This window comes from Equus quagga, chromosome 9 (genome assembly GCF_021613505.1).
Source record: "Equus quagga isolate Etosha38 chromosome 9, UCLA_HA_Equagga_1.0, whole genome shotgun sequence".
Lineage (NCBI taxonomy): Eukaryota > Metazoa > Chordata > Mammalia > Perissodactyla > Equidae > Equus > Equus quagga.
In genome coordinates, this window is record NC_060275.1 from 61,147,905 (window position 1) to 61,174,891 (window position 26,987).

Genomic DNA, 26,987 nt, shown 5'->3' on the forward strand with positions numbered 1-26,987 from the left:
GGCCACCAAAGCTGAGCGCACGAACTTAACCACTCGGCCACGGGGCCGGCCCCCAAGTTTTAAAGGGACGTTCAACACCACAGCCTGAAAAGAAGTCATTAAAAAATCAACCTCCAATCTGATTAGGGTTCACTAGTCACCATCCTCCCACTCATCCTTCTAAAAGAGAGAGAGAATTCTTGCTAGTATTCAGTGCAACAAAATATGTCTCATTCATTGGAAAATTTACTAAGCACCTCTACAGGGAAAAAGTATCCACATTGTGCATCACCATTTTATCTTCCGAATGCTTTCAAAATCACTGGCATCCTCCCAGATCTCCAGGTGCCAAGTGAGCCCCTGAGGCTGACAAAGGTTAAGCGACCTCCCAAGGTCTCCTATTTGCAAACGGAGACGCTGTTATTTAGATTCTTCAGCTAGAGTTCCATCCACTAGACACATCCAGGAGAGACAACAATCTATTTCCCATATCTGCTGCTTGGGAAGGGATCAACTGGGTGATGCCCATTAATCTAGCTCAGATGTATCCAAAGATAAAGGAAGCAAACTTCAATTAGACTTTAAAGGGAGAGAGACAAAGATTAATTCTTTGCAGTCGGTGCTCTTAATTGTACTATCCTCACTAGCTAATTGGCCTTTGACTGCCACACTCAAAAACCAACACCTTTACTCATTCAACCAATACCCAGTGAACATTTGCTATGATTATGACTCTTCTGCACCTTTGATTTTAAAAAGAAAACTTAAAACTGAAGGCAAACCTGATGGCATCCATGGATCAGAAGTTGGTTTGGTCAAGGTGTTCACCTGTTCCCAGTTGAAGTCATCATCTTCAGCTTGACTATATCCACACGTGTTATAGGGCTCATCAAAGAGGCAACCACCTAAAATGTAAAAGAATGAAAAGTAACATAAATAACAACCAGACCTCTGGAATAAGCTATGATGACTGCAGCTAATTGTAAACCTACTTAATGCTAAACTAAATTTGACTTGACCTTTGTGCTCAGGAACTGTGGCTCTTGACCCTACTGTACACTTGCTAAGTGCTAGCTGATGTTAACCACGCCCTGCCAGTACTGCTGTTCCCCCAAACAACCCAGTCCTGCTGTTCCCTCTAAAAACCCACCATTTGTATAATCCACTTGAAAGTAAAACCTAAGCAAATTTATAATTCATATTTTGCAGATTTACATAATTTTGGAATAATTGATCTTGTGTTCAACGTAAGCGCTCAACGTGTTTTCAATAGAAAAAGTATTGTAATTTGTCCAATAAATTAAAAGAGAAATGCTTTCACCACAACACCGGCACAATGGTAGAGGAAAAAATGCAGTAGAAATCACGGATGTAGCTTGCAAAATATTTTTCCAAGGATTATTCTAATTCTAACATAGAAGGAGGTTTCACTTTAACACTTTGGAGACCTGAGGTCTCAAAATTAAAAGAGATTATAAATTTGCTTATAGTCCACACAATTTTTAAAAGCAAGAATAAATTCAAAACTAAAATATGGTAAACATCTACTCAATTCAGTGCTAGAAATGAAGCTACCTAAATAAAAAAACAAAGAATAATAGAGAATGTAGTATACGCAAAGAATTCAGCTGTTTCAGCATCCTGGGAAACACTGATGACTTGAAGTCCCACCCCACATCCTTTTAAATGTCTCCTGTTACTTTGAATTATTACAGTATCAAATCTTTTCCCCAATGTTTCATATTGCAAAAGTGAGTGATTATAATGATCATCTTAATTATTCTGAGAATTGTACTGCCCATTATATAATGCTATTATATTAGTTTAAAAGATTATAATCATTTGCCAATGATGAGAATTAAGGGTCTGGTTAAGAAAACAGAAAAATAAGAATATTACTACACTATGTCTGTAATGTATGCTCTGCCGGCAAGAAAATAAAACAGCAATTGCACAAACTCAGAAGTAAAATAGATGTTAGAGATCACTTGGCCCAACTTCCATCCAAATTCTTATGTCAATTCTACAATCTTCTAGACAGACAGCTTCTGAACAGATGAGATACTCAGAATTTAGAAAAGCATCCCCACCATGTAGACAATTCCTCCTTAAAAAAGCCCAAACTACTTCTTGAAATGTATACCATCTATCTTAGCTCTACCCATGAAGAAATGGTAAAAAGCCTCAGTTCTTACACAGGAAAGCTGGTTATTTGAAAAGAGCCGTCATGTTCTAAGTCTTCACTTCTCTAGGCAAAACATGCTTTGCTCCCCTTAATTCCTTCTACTAAAAGGTTTTCAGACTTTCACCATCCTGGCAGGTGTCCTCTGAATACTCTCAGTTTAACAGCACTCTTCCAAAAGAATGACTCCCAGGACTGGAGCCAGACTTCAACTGGCTCCTTCTCTTGACCTCGTGCTCTTTCAGCAGTCTGGGTAGAGTACTGGTCCATACTGAGCTTCTGCGAGCCTGAAATCCCATACGCCTTTTTCATACCACTGCCACTGAGCCACTTCTCCTGTCTTGTAATAAGGTGAGTGACTTTCTGGAATTCAAATAGAGGACTGGATATTTATCCTTATTAAACCTCATCTTATCGTTTTCAGTGTATCACCCCAGCCTGTTGGGAGCTTTTGGAGTCCTGATTTTGTCATTCTGGTATTAGTCATCCTACCTAGATTTGTGTTATCTGCAAATTTGATAAGCACGCTTCTATGTCTGCCTCCAAATTGCTGATAAAACATATTGAACGGGGCAGAAACAAGGGACCTCAGACCACTTTTAAAGGTCTCTCCCAGTTTTATAGCTTTGTTTTAGTCATTAGCTCCAGACATGACGATGAAATTAGTGGCCCTGGACATTGCCTGCTGTAACAATTTTAACAGAACTGGTCAATTCAACATTCTACTGGGAACAGAAAATTCATTACAAAGACACAGCATTAACTCAACATTCCACCTTGGCAATAATTGGTAATTTATACTTCCCTCTTACTTAGATTTAACAAGTTCACAAACAAAGTGGATTTGTTTAAGGTACATAATACCAACAACTTTCGAAAGAAGGGCAAGAAATGTTAGAAAACTACGCAAAAAATATTTTTTGAGAAATGTTTTTCCCTTGGTTGCAAATCCTAATTTTGATGTAGAAAATAGCTTCAGTGCTGTAGGAATAAGCCCAAACAGCAGTATCACTAATAATATTCAAAAAGAAAGAACTAAGAATTTTGACAGAACAGGGCCCCCACAGTGGAAACATAGATAGCATTTTGATGAAAGTCCTGCAGTGCAATCTTAAACAGTGAGAAACAGCTATACTCATCCACAAACAACTCAAGGCTGGTTAAAGATCTGGTTTACAAAACAACTGTTGGCACTGAAGATACAGCCAAATATAAAGGGAAGAGCATGCCTGGCTGTCAGCAAACCCCAGAGACTAATGCAATGCTGGTGCAAGGATACAATTTTCCCATTACATAAGGCTGTTCTCATCACTTGAAAAGAAACGTAAAAAGTATCATACAGTCTTTCTAGACCCGTGTATGATTACTGAACTTCTGGAAAATGAGATACACTATGAATTTCCTATTGCCCAAAGACATAGGCCCCTGCATGCCTATTTTCAGATTCACCACTGGCCTTCATCCCACAGATGCTGAGACCCTAAGAAGAGCAAAGGTGAATTACTGAGCTAAAATAAAATGAGATTAAGGTAAATGACATTGGAATTGATACAACCAATTAAAGAGAAAACAATTAAGCACTTAGTTTTCAAGGAAGCTTTGTGTAGAGGTGAAGAGAACAAGTTCCAGAGTCAAATGTCTGGCACATCCCCATTCCTGCCCTGCCAGTTCTGTGATTGCAGACAAATCATTTACCCTCTCTGAACCCAGTTTCTTTACCTTTAAAATGGAGATAACATGTCCCTCCCATGGTACTTCTGACCATTTACTTAAGTGGCAAATACAAAGTTAGCATAACATATGTTAGGCATGTCAAGCAGTATTAGTAATTATTAATTCTTAAATCCTTCATACCATATATACCTCATACAACAATTATTCTCAGGAGTTCATTTCATTGCAAATAGTTGGAATACATACTTGGAAAGTAAAAAGTGTACTTCATAAGATGCTGAAGAGTTGTGAACATTCATGCAGGCACACTCCTGTTGGCTCCTCTGGGGCGCATGCAGGAGCAAAGAACAGGGGGACAGGGGCCTGGCTAGGTTTTCCAAGTAAATGGTCTCGGGCCAATGAAGAACACAATAAGGAAGCAAAGTCCCCTGAAACACCGAAATGAAGCACTTCCAAAAGTAAGCCTTTTTGATTTTGAGAATAACCCAGACAGTTTGTCATCATGTAAAGGAATGTGGTCAGCAACAGACTTGCCAAGGTTTCTCCAGAATTGTATTACTTGGATTGATGCCCAACAGCTCATGGTTGGACTATATTCTTCCATCAAAATCAAAGTAACTTATTTCTCTTTTGTGGAGGGGAATCAGGACTGAACCAAAAGTCATACAAGACGGAGGAAAGGCGATGCAAGCTGGATGGGGTGGTGGTCTGCATCAGGCATATTCTCTCTCTCACACACAGACATGCATGCGTGCCCACATGCCTCCCTCCTACCTTGAGAAAGGCTTTTCCTCAGCAACTCTGGATACAACACAGATGTATTGGATGAATAATAAGTTATTATGCAAAGGAAGTGTCAACAGATGTCAAATACTCAGGTAATCAACAATGATAATGATTTCTGTATAACGATGTTTGCGTGGCCTGTTCCAAGACACGCAATGCAAAACAATAACATAAAAATTAAATTAACAAAATCAAAGAAAAGTAAGTTAAAAGGCAAGGAAAGTAGAGCAAATAAACAATTAAGAATAACACCAGGAATATGGCTAGGGCACAATCATCACCACCAAGTAATAAAAAATGTCACTAGGTTCATTTACTGGAAGTAAGCCACAAACTTCACTTTGTGCTTTCGGGTAGCCAGTGAAAAGAGGAAAATATGATTGATTACATAATTCACAGTATCTATGAGATAATATTAATACTAAAACTAATAATAGGGGCTAACATTTACTGAGGACATGTTTAATCCTCATACCAACCCTATATGGCAGATACAGAAACTGAAGCACAGAAGGTTACACAGCTTGCACAAAATCTCAAAGCTGGAAGGTAATGAAGCAGAGATTTGAATTCAGGCATCCTGTCTTGAGAGCCCACATTCTTAACGCTATGTGATAGTATCTCCAAGCTGAAAACCCAAAAGTAACACCACTACTCCTAATTCTAAATCCAGAGAGAACTGTCTTCCCAGGGCCCTGGTAAGAAGCAATCAACTTAAGTTAATGAAAAGACTTTGCGATGGCGTCCACCAGCACAGAGCACTGGGTTTTAGGGTCTATTCAGTAACATGCCATGATAGCATGTCATCAAACTTCAATTCCATAAAGAAGATTTTGTGGGAGCTCGGTGCATTCTAGGACTAAAACTGTAATATCCCTTAAAATGGTCTTTATGAATATTTTTTCTCTCACCAAAGTCACAGTGGGCTGCCAAGAGTTTGTGTATTTACTCCCCAAGAAGAAATTGCAACTAGACTGTGCTATGACTGAAGTATAGAGCCACATGCTTTAGAAATGAGATGAAATGGCATTAGGCCTGATATATTTCATGAGAACTGCAGGTTTTAAAATGAACAGATGAATGAAAGCCTATAGGCAGGGTAGGAATTCTGCTCAAAAGTAATTTTGATTATAACTGTATCTTAGTCATCTTGGTGTTCCCTAGACCTGGTGCATGGTAGGCACCCAATAAATGCTTTTTAGAAAAATGGGTAACAACTTCCCCAAAATTCTATGCAGAATTTGGCTGCAATAATCATGCCTGGAAATCTTTAAAAGAAGTGTAATGTAATATCGACCTAAACAATGAAAACAATCTCAGTATATCCCCACAAAACACCCATCTCTGTCCTGGTGTATTCCAAGATGAACCAGCTACAAATGTGACTAAATCACTGAACTGTTCATTTTATATTATGGTTGAAAACTGTAAGCTGGTTAAACGTTAATGAAGTTTCCACAAATAATGGCTTTTGCTTTAGAAAAGTTGATTTTTTTTTCTGGTGATAATTAGATAGAAAGGCTAGTTGTCTATAAAGGTCATTCTTGATTTACTGAAATAAAATATTGTCATTTGCATATTGGAGGGAATTTATCTGTCTTCTTTCTTTGGAGTAGCAGACAATTCTTCAGTAGATCCAAGAATAGTAATGACATCATTAAGATAGAAGCTATAAAGGAGAGGATGCTCTACTTTTTCCCCAAAGGAAACTTTATAAGATCTTTCACATGACCATCCGATAGCCTACTGAAGCCCTAGGCATGGAGAGCAGACAAAGGAAAACACATTGATGAGGATTAGAGCAATATTTAAAAATATTTTTGGTATTGTGATCCACAGGTATGACACCTTGATCCAACACACATATATGCACATTTTACAAACCAAATTTATCTGTCCTGAGATACACTGATACTTTTCATTTCTGTTCTAGTCGATTTTGTAAAAGGCAGGTCTAGATCCACTAACTGACTTCAGGGTCTTTCCGAGGTTGCTGCCTATAGTCTTTAAGGTTTGGGGATGAGAACCACTACCTGGGACTGTTTCTTTATCCTGAAGTTATTCATCAGCACTACTATGTGAGAGACCTACCAAGGCAGTCAGAGTGCCACCTTTGATCTAGAAAGTTCTCTGGGACTAACAGCTACCATTTCCTGAACATCTGCCACATGCCAGCCAGATTCTGCTTAAGGCAATATGTAGTTTTATTTCATTTACTCCTCACAACCAGTATAACACTTTTGTCTCAATATGCCTGTGTCAAATAACTTGTTACATAACAAAACCATGCAAATGTTTTTTAAAACCCTAAAGGCAAGCATCGATATGCTTTGCACCAGTTATCAACGTTTTACGTCTCAGCTCTAAACTCACTTTTCATTGCTTGCTCTGCAAAAATGCATCCAGGTCCTCTACCTACGTTTCCTGCCCCAGCTGGTAAGATGTTAAGCGTCATCAGTCAATGGTCGAGGGTTTGGGAGAGGCACTGCAGGAGGAAGGGTGGGCTTAAAGGACTCCCTTGAAGGCTCCTCAGCACACAGCACACGAGGCTTTCCCGGCACCAGGTCTGCAGTGCAGGAGGCTTCCCCGTGCCCAGCTCCTATAGCGCATGGCGGCCAGCAGGGCCCAGTAGACAGCAGCTAGCCCTAGCACCCCCTCTGTGGTTTTGTAGAGCGCCCTCAGAGGGACATCTCCCATGAGCAGCTTTCCCTGCCACTCTAGAGGACACATTTCCTCCAAGTTCTATCAGTGTAGCCCCAAAGCGACTTCCCTGTCATCCCCTGAGCCCTGGATCTCAACTCTAGAAGGATCTCCTCCTTGGAGCCCTATTTCTGCCCTGGAGCAATGGCTGCTCCCCAAGCCTGCTCTTCCTTTATTCTTAGAGCTCTCTTTAATTTGTACTAGCCAATCTCTTGTATTACAATCCACTGTGTATGTTAATTTTTCTTTATATTAAACTCTCCCTGTTCAAATTACTGCGTGGTTTCTGTCTCCTGGTTGGATCTTGATTGACACATTGCTGTTTTTACAAATGGCAGTTTGGGGTGATAAATATCTCGCCCAAAGTCACAGAGAGTTCTGTGTATGGCTAGCAGTTCAACCAATGTCTGAGTCCAACGTTCATGCTCTTTCCAGTCTGCACATTTCCACCCTTAACACACACTATGAAGTTAACAACAAGGTGTAATATTTATATAGGGATTGTTACACGAATTGCATTGCAAATAAGCTCCTGAAAGAGCTGTTTCTAAGAAGTTAGTGGAGGACAATCAAATGTTAATATCATAAACTTATTTATTAGATACATATATACTTTGAATTGTTTTGCCGTTAACAGGTTAAATTGACATATATTCCAGCAATGGTTCTTCTGTTATAATTACAGTCCATTTAAAGTTATTTTGTAAAAAGACTGTAATACTCCTTAAGGAGATTTCTGGAACACTTTTCTCATTTGTTCTAAATACAGAACGACCCCATTTAAGGCAGCCTTTTAAATGCATAAAGTATTAAATGGGTCTCTCTACAGAGAGGGAAGATCAAAAACTAGTGCTAAAGTATCCCTCAAAAGAATTGATGTTACATGTTCTATTTTCCTAAAATAGATGTAATCTCAGATGGTCCTATCCACTTATTTCAAATTTAAAACTGTGAGATAAATGACTATAAACTACACATTTCAAAGGATAACTAGAAAATGAGCTATAATATACATAATTGCTTTAAGAGTTAAAAAAACAAACCTACACCAACAAAGCACAGCCACTGCTTTCTGCTTGTAAATCAATCCAGTGATGCCTACATTTAATTGCCTGTCAAACAATGACAGCACATAATGCCTCTTAAACTTTGAGTGCCCCATTGATGGTTAGTGAATCAGACACTAAGCATTATAGAACTCTTCTACATAATTTAATCTACCAAGCAGTTTTTACACATTGCACAGGCATTTAAGCAGCTAATGCTATGATTTATTGTAAAAAATGCTATTTGCCAATGGATATATTTTATATAATTCAAATGAAGTGAGTTGTCTTGTTCTTAAAGTTTCTACGGTTTATCACACTCACTGCATATTTCATTTCATATCAATCTATTGATTTCTACTTTTTAAAAAAGACTAATTGCAACAACCAATCATGTATTTTTTTTATTGATCTTAAATCTGTTTTTTTTTAAATGGGTAATGGTGTTATTTCTATTCCCAAATATTATATGCATCCAGCCAAATCATTAGGACTTGGCTGTCTCAGTTTTCCATACACAAACAAGTACCTCATCAAGTTGCTACAGGATTTAATTAAACCACTCATATGAATTCCCTGTAAATAGGAACCTACCTGAATATAACAGTGTGCTTTTATCCTTGACACCAATATTGAAAACTATAGTGTGAAAAACAGTTGTTTCCCTCTAACACAGCAATAGGAGTAACAAAGGAAAACAGAATGATGGGATATCTGTAAGAACAGTCCAGCGGAGGAAATGAGCAAGTCTAGATCAGCATCAGTACCTCCTCTCCAGAGTCACCTCTGTCCCAAGTCCCACACTGGAGCAGTGGTTCTCAAAGTGGCTCCCTGGACCAGCAACAGCACCTGAGAACTTGTTGGAAATGCAAATTCTCAGGCCTGGTCCCCCACCCACTGAATCAGAAACACTGGGCAGGGTCCATCCATCTGGGTTTTAACAAGCCAGACCTCCAGGTGATTCTGATATGCATTAATGTTGGAGAACCACTATTCTAGACTGACCTATTAACCAGAATCTTCTGGGAGCAGCCCCAGGAATTTTAAAAAAATTCCCAGAGTAATCTAATCATTGACCCATTTTAGAAAAGTGCTCTAGATCAGTAGTTTAAACATTTTTAAGAAGGTATCGTACCAGTTTTTTTTAAAGGCACAACCATTCTATGTTTACTTATGTATAAATTATATATAATGTAGTACTCGACATATGCAGATTATTACTGACACACATTTAATTGACCTTTTAAAGTACGAAGTTGAAAATAAACATAAACTGAAGTTCAAATATTTTCTTTCATACATCAGTGGATGGTATTATACACCTCAAAGAGTGTGGAGAAAGACTTTTGGAGATCAGTGCTCTAAATAACTCTTTTTAGTCATAAATATGGGAGAATAAGGGCAACAGAAGAATACTGCTTGATCAAAGTGTTGAATTCTATGCTCTGATTTCATGCTATGAAACCCCAAGATGTGATTTTTCTCCTAAGTAGAACTACTCAACAAGAAGAGATATCCTAGGTAGAAAACAATCCTGGTTATTGGTCAGAGATACCCAGGAAATTAATGAAAAAAACAGAACTTCATTTTATGCCCAATAGCACTCCTGCCAGTTTACTATGATTTACAAATCCATCTCTTGATGATTTTATTAGCATAAAGTCATTATCTGGGACAGCTGATAAAATAAACTCCTGAACTCACCAACACACAGTCCAGTCAAGCCATGTTATTCAGCTTGAAACAGCCAGCCAATTGTTTATTTTCACTGGATGCTGATTAACCTAAACGTAATTAATGCATTTCTCTCAAAGAACATTTTCTTATACACACTACATTCACTGGGTAGAACCCAATTATAAGGAAAAAGGAAATATGATTTCCTAAATCCTCTTGATAAAACATTCGTTCCAATTTCCAATCATTAGGAGTACTTATTGTAAAACAAAAATCGGTAACCTGTAAGACTGATTCAACTTAATTGGAATCCAAGACTCAGGATACATTAAGTCCTGGATCTGTCAGCTACCTATTCTATCTTTGGACAAGTCACAGACCATGTGTCTTGCTCACTGTATGAAAAGGGGATGCCCAGTTCACACATCATGGGTAGAATTAACATACCTAATGTCAACGATGAAAATGGGGGGGTCATAAAGGACAGTCTTCCATTTATTCCAGGAGCCCCAATGAGCTGGAAAGTAGAAATATGAACTGGCGTCCCCAACTCCCACTTGTCAGTCACTGTTTCTTTATCCTTCAGGCCTTTCTTAGTGTGCACATCTCATTGGGTCCAGCATGATCTCACATTTACAGATGTGCATTTTTTAGAAAATATGAGTCCAAAATTCAAGTCTCCTATCTAATTTGGTGCTCAAACAAGGAAAAAGCAATCTATTCCAAAGAGGGGACGGGGGGTGGGGGGGTGGGTCTCTGTCTGACTTGCAGGGAAACAGTGTGCTGCTTCAACCCAGAAGTTTCCTAAAGGATTTTCAGAGGCAATTTGACCATAGCAAATCCCCGAGGATTTATGCCCTATAGAAGACACAACTCTTGTAATATTTATTACGTATCTCCCAGGAAAATTGTGAAGGTTGAACTTGGTGGTAAATGTGAAAGTATACTCACTGTTACAAGACGATGCACATCAAAGAAAGCCAGGACCATTCTGGTGATGCTATCTGAAACAGGAAATTAAAGTGATAGGCATCTCTATACAGATATTGCCTATTTCGGTTGATGGCACCACAAACCAGAGGCTCAAGTCAAACCCTGTCAGTCAACCTCCTCTCTGCCCAACAACTTCCTGAGTGTTTCCCCTATAAGTCTCCTATTCCAACCATACCATGATTTGAGTTTCAGCTCATGTCCCCAATGAACTTGACCCATCTTCTCACATCTAGACTCTGCCCTCTCCAGTATATCTCACACACTACCAACAAGCTGACCTTCTATAAAACACACAGCTAAAAATGGTTTTCCCCTACTTAAAGAGATTCATCAGCTCCTCCCCGCCCATGGGATAATATTCAAATGTTATCACGTGACATAAGAGAATTTCCAGATTTGATCCTTACTTCTTTATCTTCATTTCTTGCCACCACTTCCCTTTCAGTATCCTCTGGTAATCCCTGACTATCTGGAGCTTCACCCCAATGACCGTACTGCCCACATACCACACATCTGCTCATGCTGTCCCTGCACCCCCATCCCAGGGTCTGGCTGGCAGACTCCTGTCCACTGTTCAAATCCCAGGCCCCCTCTCTTGGGTACCTCTTACTGATTCCTTTTCACAGATAAAATCCATCACTCCTTCCTGTGTACCATCACTGCAAAATATACAGGTCTTCTAGACGTCCTTACCACCCCATACAGCAATACAGTTGTGAGGCAGCACACTTACTTGTCTCTTCTACTGCACTGTGAGCTCCCTGGGCCTAGACAATGTTTTCTTCACCTGTGTCTCCAGTCCTGGAAAGGTGCCTGCTACTCACTACGTATCTGCTGGGCTTAATGAAATTTGGTAAAGTTTTTTGAAACAAAGGTTAAGAAGAAAATCCTTTTACTATTCTATCTTTATTAGAAAGGAACACTGAAGAAAAAATACTAATGGACTCTATTCACTAAACACTCTGGCCACACCAAGGGAAGAAGAACCCTGTTTCCAGAGTTCTTGCTTTTTTGATCTGACTCATGGCATCTCTTTCCCTTCCTCCCTCTCACTTATGTGCCAGGCATTGTGTCAGGCACTGGGCAGGAAGGGGAGCAGGTGAGAGGGAATATGCAGAGGATGAAAAAGCAACTCTTGTCCTCCGGGGAGACAACTTGGGGGACAGGAAGTAGTTAAAAACCAGAACCGTGAAAAATGCTGTGGGATCCAAGAGAAACAACAAAAACTCATCCTGAAGATCTCTTGTCCCTAAACAGTCCAGATAAAAAGAAAACCAGAGTCAGCAACTTGATGTGAGAATCTAAGATATCCACGGCCTATTATTCTGAGAATCTGCATAATAAGGCAGTTATTTGGCAGACCTCAGCATAAGTCAACAGAAAGCACACAGACTTTCTGTGTATCTGTGTATCACACTGGAACTCTGGTTCAAGGCCGCAGTTGGTTGTGTTTGCTTTTATGCTTTAAACATAACAAGAAGGTTAACCATTCCATATTATATATCTTTCAAATTTGGGAAACGTTAAAGTAGTGAATACTTATTCAATACTAAACTTCAATTCTCAGCATAAAGGAAGTACACTTTGAAGAAGAATAATTCGTTACATAAATTTTTAAATTAGGAAGCTGGATTCCATGCAAAATTCTCCAAGCTAAGAGCAATACTGACACAGCACAACAATTATTGTGAATCAGCTTTCCTTCCAGTCATTTTATATGACCAATCAGTTGCTAAAATATAGGGAACTAAGTGTATTAACTCTTCTCCAGGTCAGTGCAGCTGGAGTGTTTTTCTTTTTTCAACTGACCGTTTACCCAATATTCTATTTACCTTTTGTAGGAGGTATTATTTTGCCACTGACTAAAGAGAACAAGTGGTCTGAGGGAACAACTCTGGACCAGGAAGCAGGATCTGGGTCCCAGTCCTGTCCCTGCCTATGTGTGGCTTTGGGCAAGGCAACTAGCCAGCAGTGCGGAGATACAATAGAAAGAACATAGATTTGCCACCAAAAAGACCTGAGGTTAGTCCGAATCCTATCAACTTAAAAGCTTTCCTCATCTATTCATCTGTAAAGCCATCTACCTTCTAGAATGCTATAAGAATTAAATGACTTTGTACATAGGTGTGTGTTTATATATACATATAGATATTAAACTATCTATCTATCTATCCACTTACCTACCCGTCTACTTAGTAAATAGGTAAATGCTGGCTCCCTTTCCTTTCTGGTCCCAGTGTTCTGATCTATATAAAATAGCATGGATAAACTAGATCATTGGTTTTTCAAACTGTGATCCTGAGAACCCTCAGATCCCCTTAGACTGTGAAAGTGAACCCAGTGCAGGCCTTACTAAAACCCTACTTCAACCTCATATATTTGACATTCATTTACTTTAAATATTGGGGTCCCATGAGCAATAAAAGAATTGTACCAGGGGCCAAGCCTGTGGAAGCATAGTGGTTAAGTTTGGCATGTTCCACTTTGGGGGCCTGGGTTTGCGGGTTCTGGTCCTGGGTGCAGACCTACACCACTTGTAGGCCACACTGTGGCAGTGACCCACATGTGAAGTACAGGAAGACTGGCACAGATGTCAGCTTAGGGCTGGTCTTCTTCAAGCAAAGAATGAGGAAAACTGGCAAAAGATGTTAGCTCAGGGCTAATCTTCCTCAGCAAAAAAAGAAAAAAGAATTATACCATAAAAAGTTAATTTTAACAATATTTGACAACTTCAGGTCTAGATGACCTCTAAGGAAATATTTCCACTCTAAGATTATACATTCTATTATTTTTCTCTCTCTTCTCTTAAATATAATACTTCTTTACCGGGAACATAATGGAGGTTAAAATGTGTAGGCGTATATCCAGATATACGGTTGAGTGGGGGCTAATAATAATATAAACCTCAAATAAAATAGTGTTAAATAATAGAAGCAAAATGATGGCTGAGCTCAATGTTTAAGAGAGAAGAGGGGCCAGCCTGGTGGTGTAGTGGTTAAGTTCACATGCTCCACTTCGGCGGCCCAGGGTTCACATGTTTGGCGCAGACCCATATACCACTCATCAAGCCATGTGTGGCGGCATCTCACATACAAAATAGAGAAATAGAGGAAGACTGGTTCAGATGTTACCTCAGGGCCATTCCTCCTCACCAAAAAAAAAAAAGGAGAAAAGAAGGTTTAGGAAGAGGGAGTGACTAGAGGTAGAAGAAACTCTCTTGATATGAAGATTTGTGTGAGGGCTGGCCATGCTCCTGGCTGGGGAAGAGCAGAGAACATGAAATCACAGGACTTGGCACCCACTCAATCCTATGTGGGCTGGGATCGATTTAGGGTGATCACTCCTATCCAAGTCAACCCCAAAAAGATTACATTACATTTGATGAAAAGATCTTTTTTGTTTTGAGGAAGATTAGCTCTGAGCTAACTGCTGCTAATCCTCCTCTTTTTGCTGAGGAAGACTGGCCCTGAGCTAATGTCCACGCCCATCTTCCTCTACTTTATATGTGGGATGCCTACCACAGCATGGTGTTTGCAAAGTGGTGCCATGTCCGAACCTGGGATCCGAACCGGCAAACCCCGGGCCGCCAAGAAGCAGAACATATGAACATAAGTGCTGCGCCACTGGGCCGGCCCCTGAAAAGGTCATTTGAGAACACAAAATATGACTTCAGTAGGAGTCTTCTCAACCTGCCCCCCCTCAGCATCTGCTGACTCAAGTCCAAAATTATCTGAATCAGTTTACATTTTTCAGTATACAACAAAGAGGCTCAAAATCTAAAACTTGAACAAACACTATATGAAAATGGATCCATACAGCCAGTCCTCTAACCACATTCACTCCAAAAAATATTTATTTAGTGCTATCACATGCAGGCCCACACAAACAAACTCCAAGTACAAATAACTAGATGTGGGGTATTTCTTATTTTAATAAAGATAACTTAGGGAAATTACACATAGGAAAAGTTGATGGGGAACAGGTTCAAAAGAGAAGATAACATCAAGGTCAGTGACTTCCTAATACGCCTGGGATGAGCCGTATTTGCTTCAGAAACTATTCACTGGCATATTTTTTTTTTTTTAAAGATTGGCACCTGGGCTAACAATTGTTGCCAATCTTTTTTTTTTTCTGCTTTATCTCCCCACCCCCCGCCCTGTACATAGTTGTATATCTTAGTTGCAGGTCCTTCTACTTGTGGGACCTGGGACGCCGCCTCAATGTGGCCTGACGAGCGGTGCCATGTCCGCGCCCAGGATCTGAACCCTGGGCCGCTGCAGCAGAGCGTGTGAACATAACCACTCGGCCACGGAGCCGGCCCCTCACCAGCATATTTTTAATAGAAATCCAGGAGAGTGGAGAGCTGTGCTTCTCATGAAACTCTTCTTTCTCATATGGCTGAGTTGTTATAAGGAACTGTGGTCCCTGGGATTAGTTAATCAAAGCATCACCATATCGTTGATTTTAATCATCTGAGTATGTAATTCTACACTTGATTATATGTGGCCTGGATCCCTCTTTCTTATTAGATGCTCTTTAAGTAAGCTTACTGTCCACCCTTGGCCATACTGGACACTTACCTTGAACAACATCTAACCTAGCACTGGGCACCTCATGAATAAAGAAAAACTCTTGAGGATCAATGTAATATTGACTGGGCTTAAGAAACAGTGACCCTTCATGGGGCCAGAAATGTGCCTGAGGAAACTTCACAGACTGGTTTAATTTCTGTAACGCTGAATCCAAGGATCAAATGCAGGACTTTGGGAGCCAAAGCCCCCTGCTAAGGACAAGCTTCGGTTACCAGCAGATCACTCAGCCTCAGTCATCACTGGAAAACACATCTCTGATCAGAGCCCTCCACTAGAGTTACTGTATCCCATATGATTTTGCCAGTATAAACAATGTGCCCCCTCTTCCATGGGTTTAGGAAAAAAGAGAGAGCAGGCACCACTTCTCTGCATACACTTGACTGAAATAACATTTCTTAGGCTGAAAGTAAAAACCAAGTTGCATCAATATCAATTTTTGGCTCCATAAATTTCAGAAAGATGTTTATCATAGAAATGCAGACCTGACCTTAACCACAGGAGAGTAAAATGTGGCACCATTACTAACAATTCTCAAGAAAGACCTTGATTATACTGAGCTTTTGATATATTGATAGCTTCAAAATTAAAAAGCAAAACCCAAAGGAAACTAGAAGATTTAATTAGGTCAGGACAAAACTTTTTTTTAAAAAAGACCTATAATAGATAAATTTTTAAATCTCTAGATCCACCAAACATTGTCCTTTAAGCATTGAGATATTAACACAAATATGAATCCTGATTTACAAACTGGGTGGCAAGCCTACTTCTCGGACGTGTTTACAGCTGAGCTCCTGAAAACACTAAGTTTCCCTACGTCACAGAACATTTCTCTAAGGTTACTGATCTCCAGGATTCCTGCCCTAGCACTGTTCTCATTCTGTTTTACTTACTTTTCTTCTAGCTCAGTGATTCTTAAACTTTTGGGAATTTATGGATCCTTCTGAGAATCTGAATAGAGTTATCCATGATCTGTCTTCCCAGGACAAATGGATAATGTGCAAATTTTATAATTCCTTGCATTTACAAAGCCCTCGGGGATAATTCAGCACTTACTCAAAGGGCCGCTCACTGACCACCTGTGTCGGAATCACCTCAGATAATTTCTTAAAACACAGATCCTAAGCCCCACTCCAGACCTATGGAATCAGAACTGTTGGAAGTGGAGTTGGATCTCTAAATTTTAGGTGGCTTCCTGCTGATTCTTCTGCCAGTTGAAGTGCAAGCAAGATCCTCTACTATTGCCATTTTTCTATCCTCTCATGGCATCGAGTGGTTCTGAAACAGATGCTCCTCCGGCACCCACTCACCTCGCCCAAGCACTCCAAGGTCATCTCCACATGACCAAAGGGCACTTCCACCTGCATCTTCGTGCCAGGTTCGTACTTCCACACACAACCACTCCCAGTCCCCACACACAGCAGGTTCCTAGACTCTTCTACACACTTACTGGAGGCCGTCCCTGCCCACCTGCCTAGCAGACTACTGCTCACTCATCCATTAAAGCCCATTGCTAGAGAATGTATCAGCTCCCCTCTTTCTTCCTGGGTTATTAGCTCTTCAGTGAATGCCACAATTCTCACATGTACGAGACTGTCCCTATTCTCACTCTGTACAGTACATGTTCATGCACTGGCCTCCTGACTACAAAGTGAGCACCTGGAACTTACTGCAGAAGCAGCGCCTGGCACCCTAACTGTTTGTAGTAAGACTGAAGGATGTCCAACTTACATTTCCATACGGGAACACAGATCACCCAAAGTATTACGCAAGTAAGGAAACTGAGGCTGGAGGATTTGCCCCATTTATCACAGGCACTCCAGTCAGCAACCAATAACTCCTGATCCATACAAGGGCACTGTGTAGTGTGGTAACAGAAGCCAAAACACAGGATCCTGACCCTCTATTTTAATCTAGTTAGCGATACATGACACATATGTGACCAACTATAATTCAGCATTGTGTCAAGAAGGTGACCTATTACCAGAAATTACTAAGAGGCTACTATAAGTTAGGAAGAAGAAGGGGGAATTCATAGGGTAGAAGGCATTTAAGGTGTGGCTAGGAAGACGGGGCAAGTTCTGAGGGGCAGATAGAGTGCAGTGAGCATAAACACAGAGGAGAGAAGGCACACCGTGAGAAGGCTACTGTGTGCGCGTGGAATCAAAGTTCACGGTAGCATGAGTAACACAAAGGAGGGCTGCAGACCAGGCCTCAAAGGCAGACCAAAGCAGTCTAATGCCACGCCGGTGTCCACCCTGGGCAGGAAGGGGATTACCACTCTGCCACATTCATGATTCCATGTGGTCATCCACAACAGTCTGGTGACATAGGGGGGCAAAAATGTGATCCCATCTGACAGACAAGGGAAGAAGTCAGAACATGCTCTGACCTGCCTACAGTAGAGAGGTAGATGACGGCAGAGGTGGACCTGGGCTCTTGGTTTCCTAACGCCTAAGAGGCACATTTTCCTTACAGTATAATCATTATACATAATTACAGTAGGATGACTAGTCTATGGATGCTCCTTTCATTTCTACTAGTTAAATAAAGTGCATCTTTACTAAAGCAGACACCTTAGACGTCATCCTTGAATGTATCCTCAAACAGCACGGACATCTTAACACCACTGAAGATCCTTTATAGACTTATTAAATAAAGATTTGATGACAACAGAAACAAGTTAATTAAAGAAACACACGAAGTGAGATTTATTTCCTGAAACAGATACCAGAGAAAATTCACTCCTAGTACCAACTACCAATAATTCTGCTCAACAAATCAATCCTTTACAGACTGAAGCATGTTAAGCAAAAGTGCTTCAAGAGGCAATACACTGAGGTACGCATGTTTACAGCAAAACACAGGGACGTGCAGATTAATCACTTGTTTGCTTTTTCCATTTGCATCAGAAACCTGACCTTACACTGAAAGCAGCCACAAGGAACCATCAAGAAAACTCAGACACTGCAGCAGGGTGCTGAGAGATCAAATCTCCCTTCAAAATTGAAAAGAAATGCTAATGCTCTCCAGCTCAGAACTGCTGTACTAGAAAGGAAATTAATATCAAAGCTGGAACAGCATCTACTGTTCCATCCAGTAAGATGAAAACAATGGTGTTTGACCAAAAAGCACAAGGAAATATAGGAGGCTGATAGGAACAGAGGAAATGAAGATGGATCTTACAGAGTATCCAAATGGAACACAGTTGAACAAGAGAAACTCGAGAGGGAGAGCAAGGTTTGTGTGGAAAAGGTATGACCACAGTAGCGTCTCAGCCTAAAATTCTGTATTCTTTAAACTCTTACCTTAGCCTCCCACCAAGAGAGTGGCACATAACTGGAATGGCATTATAAAATAAAAACTTTGTAGAAAAGTACAAACATAATTAATTGTATCCTATCATTTTTTGGAGGCAGGATTTTCTATACAAAAGGTTGGTCACACATAGGGCCAACAATATTTAAGAAAAGAAACAGACATGGAGGGAAACTGTTCTCATCTCATTTTATTTCGAGTCAGTTTAAAAGCCAAATGATATACACCGCACAAAATTCTTGCACTGTCTTCAAATCCTATTTTTGCTTTGGGCCCGAATTCAACCAGCTGCTACGCATCTCAGTCCCTCCTCCACGTGGACTGTGCATGTTCTTCCCTCACGGCAGCAGGAAGATGATCCTCACCCATGCCCTAAAAGAATCTGTTGCCATTTCCTATTTCTCTTACTTCTGGTCCTCCTTCTCACTATGAAAAAAAATCATGTTGACTGAACAGATCACAACATCCCACTCCTCAAAGGACCTATGAAATCTTGGCTATTTCTGGCTGGTCTTTTTTTCCTAGACCAATCTCTGGTTTGTCTGTATTTTCACTGATAATTCTACCCCTTCCTGTAGGGTACACGTCCCTCCTCTACCACGAGTTGTTTGATTTGTCTGATTATTACCTTGAGATTCTTGGCTCCACTATCACAAAGTGTACCCTGGTAAATTTAAAGAGAAGAGTAATTCATCAGAAAGGTAGTTAATAAATGGTAGATTGGAGAACCATGCTCTGGCAGGGACCTAGAGAGGAGAGACAGACAGGATCGGGCCACAGGAACAGGGTGCTTAGGAACACCAGACTCTCCCGTCACTCTGTGCTCTGCAAAAGCCACACAGTGAATCATCTCTAACTAATCCCACTGGGCATTCCCTCAAGGTTCGCATGTCCTGCATTAAGCTTCTGGGTAGCTGCAGGTAGTCGCTGAACCACCTTCTAGCTACCAGGGAGAAGATAGAGGGACTCTGCATCCCCTTTGGCCTCCCTAGAGTGAGGTGCGTCTTGCCTTCCTCTTGTCCTGAGATCCCCGATCTATTGCCGTCCACTTCTGCTGCTTATTTCTCGAGAGAACAAACTGTGAAAAGAATAAAGTAACACTGCTGTAAAGATGCTACCACAGCTAGTGCAACTGGCAGTTCAATCAAAGGACTTGTTACCTCATTTTCAAGAGGCACAACTGCCTAGCAATTATTCCCGCCAATATGGAAAGAAGCCTGACATCTCAATACTTAGAGAAAACGAAGACAGTGAAGGGAGATAACATCTTGGGAGCCAGAAGTCTGGTCTATGGCAAATGATGCACATGTCTATTTGTTTACTATTTACACACTCTCTCATTCAAATATTTGCTTGGATTATATGTCCATTATTTGTTTCAGATTCAAGAACCTAGATGTTGCCAATTCACATTCTATGAAATTCTGCCTACAATAAGCAGAGGAAGTGAGGAGTTATTGTAAGAGTCTCTTAAAACTGCTCCACGCAAGACCCAGCACGGTGCTAGGCACATTAGGATCCTTCATCATCATTTGCTGATGACAAAAACTATGAGGTGTATGATGAAAAGGTAAAGAAGAAACAGAAAACCGAAAAGCAACTACACAGCACTAGTTAAGATTTTAAATGCCCACTAATCTACATACAACCTGAAGTTCTAAGGCATTTTCACATACTTGAAATATAAGCTTGTCATTTTGAAAAAGAAAAAACAATAAAAAGGAACACAGCACATGCGTGAACAGTTATGTTAGCAGTGCCAGAAGGAAACAGGAGGAGATGAGCCAAAGAGGAGAAGGAAAAAAAGGTGAGTGAAGCCAAAAATCCAACAGCATAACAGGTACCAAAATGAAACAGTATGCATACAGCCAAAAAGAAAATAGAATTATAAATTAAGCCAACAGAAATGGTATGATTCCAGCAAAAACATTATCAAATACAGCCAAAACAAAATGATATGAATGATGATAAAAGTGGCATTTTAAAGAGAAGCAAATTTAACTATTTGAAACTTCTTAAAGGTCGTATGGCTGAGCTAGTCTGCAGTAGTATACGAACTCACTTGATTGTTGATTTAAACCCTGATTATATTACATACAGGGAGTAAGAAGGGAATTTAATACTTATTGATCATCTACTATGTCACAGTTACTTAACACACCTCACTTAACACACACTCATACTCAAAAGCTCAATCATATAGGAAACATTGTGCTCATCTAACTGATGAGCAAACTAAAGCTTGCAGAGACAAGTTTCTCAAGATTATATAAGCAAGTTAATAACAGTAACTAGCACTCAAATCAAGATGTGCCCGCTTTCAAAACTTAACCACCTCAATTTATTTTCCTTTCATAAATATTACATGGGATATAGAGATCACTGGCTACTTCTCAATGGACGTTTTACAAAATTACTAATTTTTCCAAACAGGTTCAATCAAATTTATATAACTAGAAAAATATCTGTATCCCCTTCCAAACTGGCTTCAATACTCGACTAAACCAAAACATCTACGACTGCTCCTTCATGTCTGATTCATCATAACGGTTCCAGAATCCACCCCTCCCCAATTATTAAACTTCTAAGTGACTTTTTCCTTTAAGGAGAGCCTAGAAAGTTATGAGTACTTACAAAAAATAAACAAAATAAAATTTAAGCCAAGAGCATCCATCATAGTTACTAGTAAACTTAGAAAGTACATTCCTTGCCAAGTGGCCACAACTAAGAAGCCAAAGGACATCTGAGCCGAGTAGGTAGCTTTCTCTGAGTATTGTTTCCATGGGTCACAAGTCCATGTCCAACAGTAATAAAACCTAAAATTAACCATTACTGTCATGTTTCCTTACTAGTACAAATCACAGAACTATTAAAAAAAGAAGAAAGTCCTCAAGGTCTATCATATGTTCTTTCCTAGAATGTCATATTGTCCAAGCAACAAATGATGTTCAGAATCACACCACAAATATTACAAGATTCCAGAAAACACAAAAATGCATTCAGCATAATTAAACATGGTTTAATAATTCAGGCAGGAAACTTGGTTAATCCTTACGAGATAAGATTTTCATTAAGAATTGAAACCAAAAAACATTTAATTCATTTATCAATATGTATGTATGTGAGTTGAACAGGGAACAGGAGGGAAGAAAATAATTTAAAAAATGCGCTATTAGGGTTGGTAAATGCCAGATGGAAAAGTCATTCATTCAACTAATATGCACAAGCACCAAGTGTGTGCTGGGCTGAGTACTGAGAGTGGGGATATGGTGGTAAACACCACATGGTGGAAGCAGCGTCTGCCCTCATGGAGTTGAATGTTTAATATCAAGAATCTACTGCCTAGTAGACAAGACTGGTCTTCTCTCTAAAGGTTGGAAATGAAGAACACACAGTCTCTGTTTGAGAGGTTTATAATTTTGGGAAGAAACAAGATAAAACAGAGGGGTGGGGCTCTGCCAAAAGATAATCCAAGACAAACAAGCTCAAAGAAGGAAGAGAACACCACCATCCTCCTGATTCTCTCCCTCTGGAGGCAGCCATACTGGCTGTGATGGTTAATTGGATGTGTCTACTTGACTGGATCACAAGATGCCAAGATCTTTGGTTAAACATTGTCTCTGGGTGCATCTGTGAGAGTGTTTCCAGAAGAGACTAGCATTTGAATCAGTCCACTGACTAAAGCAGACGGCCCTCCCCAATGTGGGTGGGCCCATCCGATCCACTGAGGGCTGAACGGAACGAAAAGGTGGAGGAAGAGAGAATTTTCTCTCTCTGCCTGATTGAATGAGCTGGAACACCAGCCTTCTCCTGCCCTCAGACTGAGACTCACACCATCAGCCCTCTGGTTCTCAGAACTAAACCACCAGCTTTCCTGGGTTTCCAGTTTGCAGAGGACAGATCATGGGACTTGTCAGTCTCCATAATCAAGTGAACCGATTCCTTATAACAAATATCTTTATGTAAATATATATATTTATATATATAAATCCTACTGGTTCTACTTCCCTGGAGAACCCTGACTAATATGCTGGCCTTTTGCTGTCTTGGCCTATGTCACAAGTGTTACTCCAGGGCTTTGCATGTCCCTCCTCCTGGAATATTCTTAAAACCTCTCATCACAGAGCAATCTCCCACGACCCTGAGGACTCAGCTCAAACACCACTTTCTCAGTGGCAGCATCCCTGATCAGTCCATCCCAACCAAATGAAGTCTCCCTACGTTCCTGCAGAACTTCCACTTCACACTAGTAACAGTCAATTCATTTGTGATTATTTATTCAGTGTAAAATAAATACGAAAAATGTTTTTAGAAAGTAAAGATTATTATTAGCTTGAGAGGCAGTTGTGAGGAAATTCTTCACAGAGGAAGAATCATACACTGAAGAATGTAGCCAGGTGACCAGCTTTAGAGACAGTAGGGGTATCTAGCAGATGTATGCTAGCTGCCTGGTGCTCTGCACGTCACACTGCAAAGACGGCTCTCAGTGAGAGCTCACAGCAACTCTATCGGGGAACTGTGTGTACTTCAAAAATGAAGAAACTTGGGTTTGGAGGCAATACATTTTCTACCCAAAGTCACACAACTTGTAAGCAAAAAAACTGTCTTTCCAGACAAAAATCTAATTCCAAAATTACATGTGAAAAACCCATTCCCAATTCCCTTTGTTTTCAGATAAGAAAATCAAGACTCCAGGCCATGAAATCACTTACATCAAGTGGCAGAGCCAAAAAGGGCAGATAATGGTAGTGGCAATATATAAAAAGGAAGGAAAGTGAATATCAATGGGAATGAAAATCCAACCAAGTCAAATGTAGGGATGGAGGGATGAAGAAAAGTCCAATGTGACCTGAACATTTCAGGCTGTTTACAAGACTAGATGAGTCAGGAAAGGTGCTTGTGGAGAAGGATGGCAGACACACCCAGCAGACAATTAGCAAGGTCAGATCCTCCTCAAAGGTGTGTGAGAACAAGAGTGAGCCAAGGAGCACAGACATTCATGGGGTCAGCAGATGAGGTTGGAAACATAAGCTGGGAGCAAATTGATATTGGCCTTGAATGTCGAGCATCCAGCCTCCCTCACATTACTCTGCACATCTGTACGTCTCACTGGAGTCAGTGGGTGACAAGCCCACTCTCTGTCCTCCTGGGGGGAAAGTTACATCCAGAGCCCATTTAGGGGACACATGCCGGAGAGTTCTGCTGTGCCACAGGAACCAAGAAGAAACATCTTTGTTCCCATGCCAAGGGGACTTGCTTCCATCTTACCATTTCTGGCCTTGTATGCTCAAGCCTGGACATTGGAAGTCTCAGTTACGCTGAGAGTTCAGTTTTGCTGAGGACAGAGGCTGTAAAGGAGACAATTCTAGCTGGATATAGAATGGTCCAAAAATAAAGAAATTAGATGAAATAAACTGTGGTCATGAGATGGCACACATTTTATCCAGAGTTGTGGGGAAAACAGCTGTTCTGGAAGTGACCAACAGGTAGGGAGGATAAAGGGGATGTGGCACAATTGAGGTAAGAATGTCAGGAGGGTCTTAAATGTCAAACAGAAAACTTTTATTTGCTATAATGACCAATAAAGAGCCATTCTGGACACCTGAGCAGAGACTGATGCGAGGAATAGTATTCAATTTGCAGCTGTGCAGTGTGAACCAGAACAAAAAAGAGACTAGCCAATGCCAGTAAGTACATAGGCAGCTTCAAAATTAGTAGAAAGGGTTAAATCCACAAAGTACTTTGGAGGAAGATGAGGCAGTGTAAAAGAAGGAGTGTTTAAAAAAATAGCCTGTAACAAGCCTGCTACAATAAAGGGCTTAGAAATAATTTGAATTTGTTTAATAAAACAACAGAATTTTAAAGTGAACAAGTATATAAATTTAAATATAGCTTATCAGAACAAAACTTATCCCCATAGCACTTCCTTTTACAGTTATTAAAATGATAGAGGGGCCGGCCCAGTGGCACAGCGGTTAAGTTCGTTAAGTTCGCACGTTCTGCTTCTTGGCGGCCCGGGGTTCACGGGTTCAGATCCCGGGTGCAGACATGGCACCGCTTGGCACACCATGCTGTGGTAGGCATCCCACATATAAAGCAGAGGAAGATGAGCATGGATGTTAGCTCAGGGCCAGGCTTGCTCAGCAAAAAAGAGGAGGACCGGCAGTAGTTAGCTCAGGGCTAATCTTCCTCAAAGAAAAAAAACAGACAGAGAAAAATATCCTTTAGTCAGAAAACTATCCTGTAATTCCAATTTTCTTAGCAAAACATAGAAAGATATTATACATTTGGAGATTTATATGGAGACTCTTATCAAGTAAGATACTAGGTCTTAAAATCTAAAGTGAATAACGACCTTGCTTAAGAAGTCAGAAGGCAACCGTTGACCGACATTAACTGTCATCATAGCACTAGATATCAGGCCTCGCAAACCATATGCAAACACAGGCTTTTATCCAACTTGCTTTAAATGAATTTTTTAAATGCTTGATAAAGCAGAGACAGATCTGACCTCGCAAGGCAAATAACTTCACTTAAAAACAGAATTGTTTAACCCTAGGGATTTCTGCAAAGATTGTTTTAAACATCCCTAACATGGGGATTGAGATTATATATCTTTGCTTTATAAACCACAAAGCACTAGATCCAGGTAAATTACCGTTAAAGTGAGTGACTCTCCCTGCAAGCCCCATCCTTCTGCCTGTGACGCTGTAAGCACAAACCGTGTGCTATCCCATTAAAATGGCTCAGGCTATTAGGAACAAATGGGGTCAAACTGTAATCACACATAAATAGGACTCCAAGTCCTACTGGCAGACAAGACATGAATTTCCCACATGGTCCCCAGGAAATTTTTTTTAACACACCCAAAATCTCGGTTAAAATACAAAGATTATTAACTCACATCTGTGGATATTCCAAAGTATACAAGGAGACCAGGCAGGTTCTGGATTGTAGGGAGAAATGCAATTAATGAGCAATTACTATTTAAAAACCAAATTATTGTCAAAACAGCTTGACAAAAAATGGTGGTTTTTAACATGCACAGCTTACAGTAGTGCTGCCAACAAAACCAGTGGGTGGTTATTCTGCCAGCTAAAACGGTTCTATAATGGGGGCAGGGGCCAGAAGAACCGTTCTGCCCCCTCCCACAGACTCTCTTTCCAGCAGCAATTCATTTGGCTACATCCCAGTCCTATTTCTGCAGACCTTCCTGGTTCTTAACAAGGAATCAACTTTGCCAACACCTTGATCTTGGACTTGTAGCTTCCAAGACTGTGAGACAATAAATTCCCATTGTGTAAGCCACTGTCTGTGGTTCTGTGTTACAGCAGACTAGTACACTACCTCAGATGGCTGGCACAGGAAATCCACTTCTCTCTAGGGGAGCTCACTGAGGCACCCAGCCCTTCTCCTTTCCACAGGCTCTCGAAGGCACTATGCCTGTTCTGGCACTGACATGAACAGGCCAGCTCTTAGTCCATCTCCAGAATGCAGCCGAACCTCACTTCTGTATCCTGGACAAGCCCACATGTTCCATTCATAGGTATGTTTGGGAGGGGTGATTTGACCCATTACATGCTTCATGTCATTACACTAAAATAGTTCACTGGTAAATTTAAGAAACAAAAGCAAAACTTTAAATGAATTGTGTGCTTGCTTTAGGATCAAAAAGAGAGAAAAGTTATGAGACTAAGAATCTCTGTTAACGTAGCGAAAGGCAAAAATCATGGCCACAAACCACAGAAAGAAGAAAGGAAACATCCTGGGAGTCCAGTGAAGAGAAAGGAGGTAACAGATTTCACCCAGACTGAGAAACAGCCCTGAGGGTTCATGGCTGTCAGAGACCCTGGAGCCACAGAGGTTTCACTGTCTTCCTTTTCTACCTCCCTTGAATATCATCCCCTAATGCCTTTCTACCTTCCTCCAGCCTCCCTTGCCAGAAGAAACAATCACCTTGCACTCACCATCCAGCTGGGAGAAGAAATGTGGGAGGGAGGCCTCGTCCTAATGTTAAGGGAATGATGTCAAAGGCTACTACTG

The 26,987-nt window shown here is 40.5% G+C and overlaps 1 protein-coding gene across 8 annotated transcripts in view; it reads right to left on the reverse strand.

Annotated features, from left to right (window-relative positions):
• Window positions 1-26,987, reverse strand: part of PTPRM (protein tyrosine phosphatase receptor type M) — a 773,187-nt gene that overhangs the window by 577,156 nt on the left and 169,044 nt on the right. For all 8 annotated transcript variants that reach the window (XM_046671284.1, XM_046671289.1, XM_046671288.1 and 5 more), the window contains exon 2: window positions 762-884. In XM_046671284.1, coding sequence (XP_046527240.1) covers window positions 762-884 — 123 coding nt within the window. The remainder of the gene's footprint in view (window positions 1-761; window positions 885-26,987) is intronic.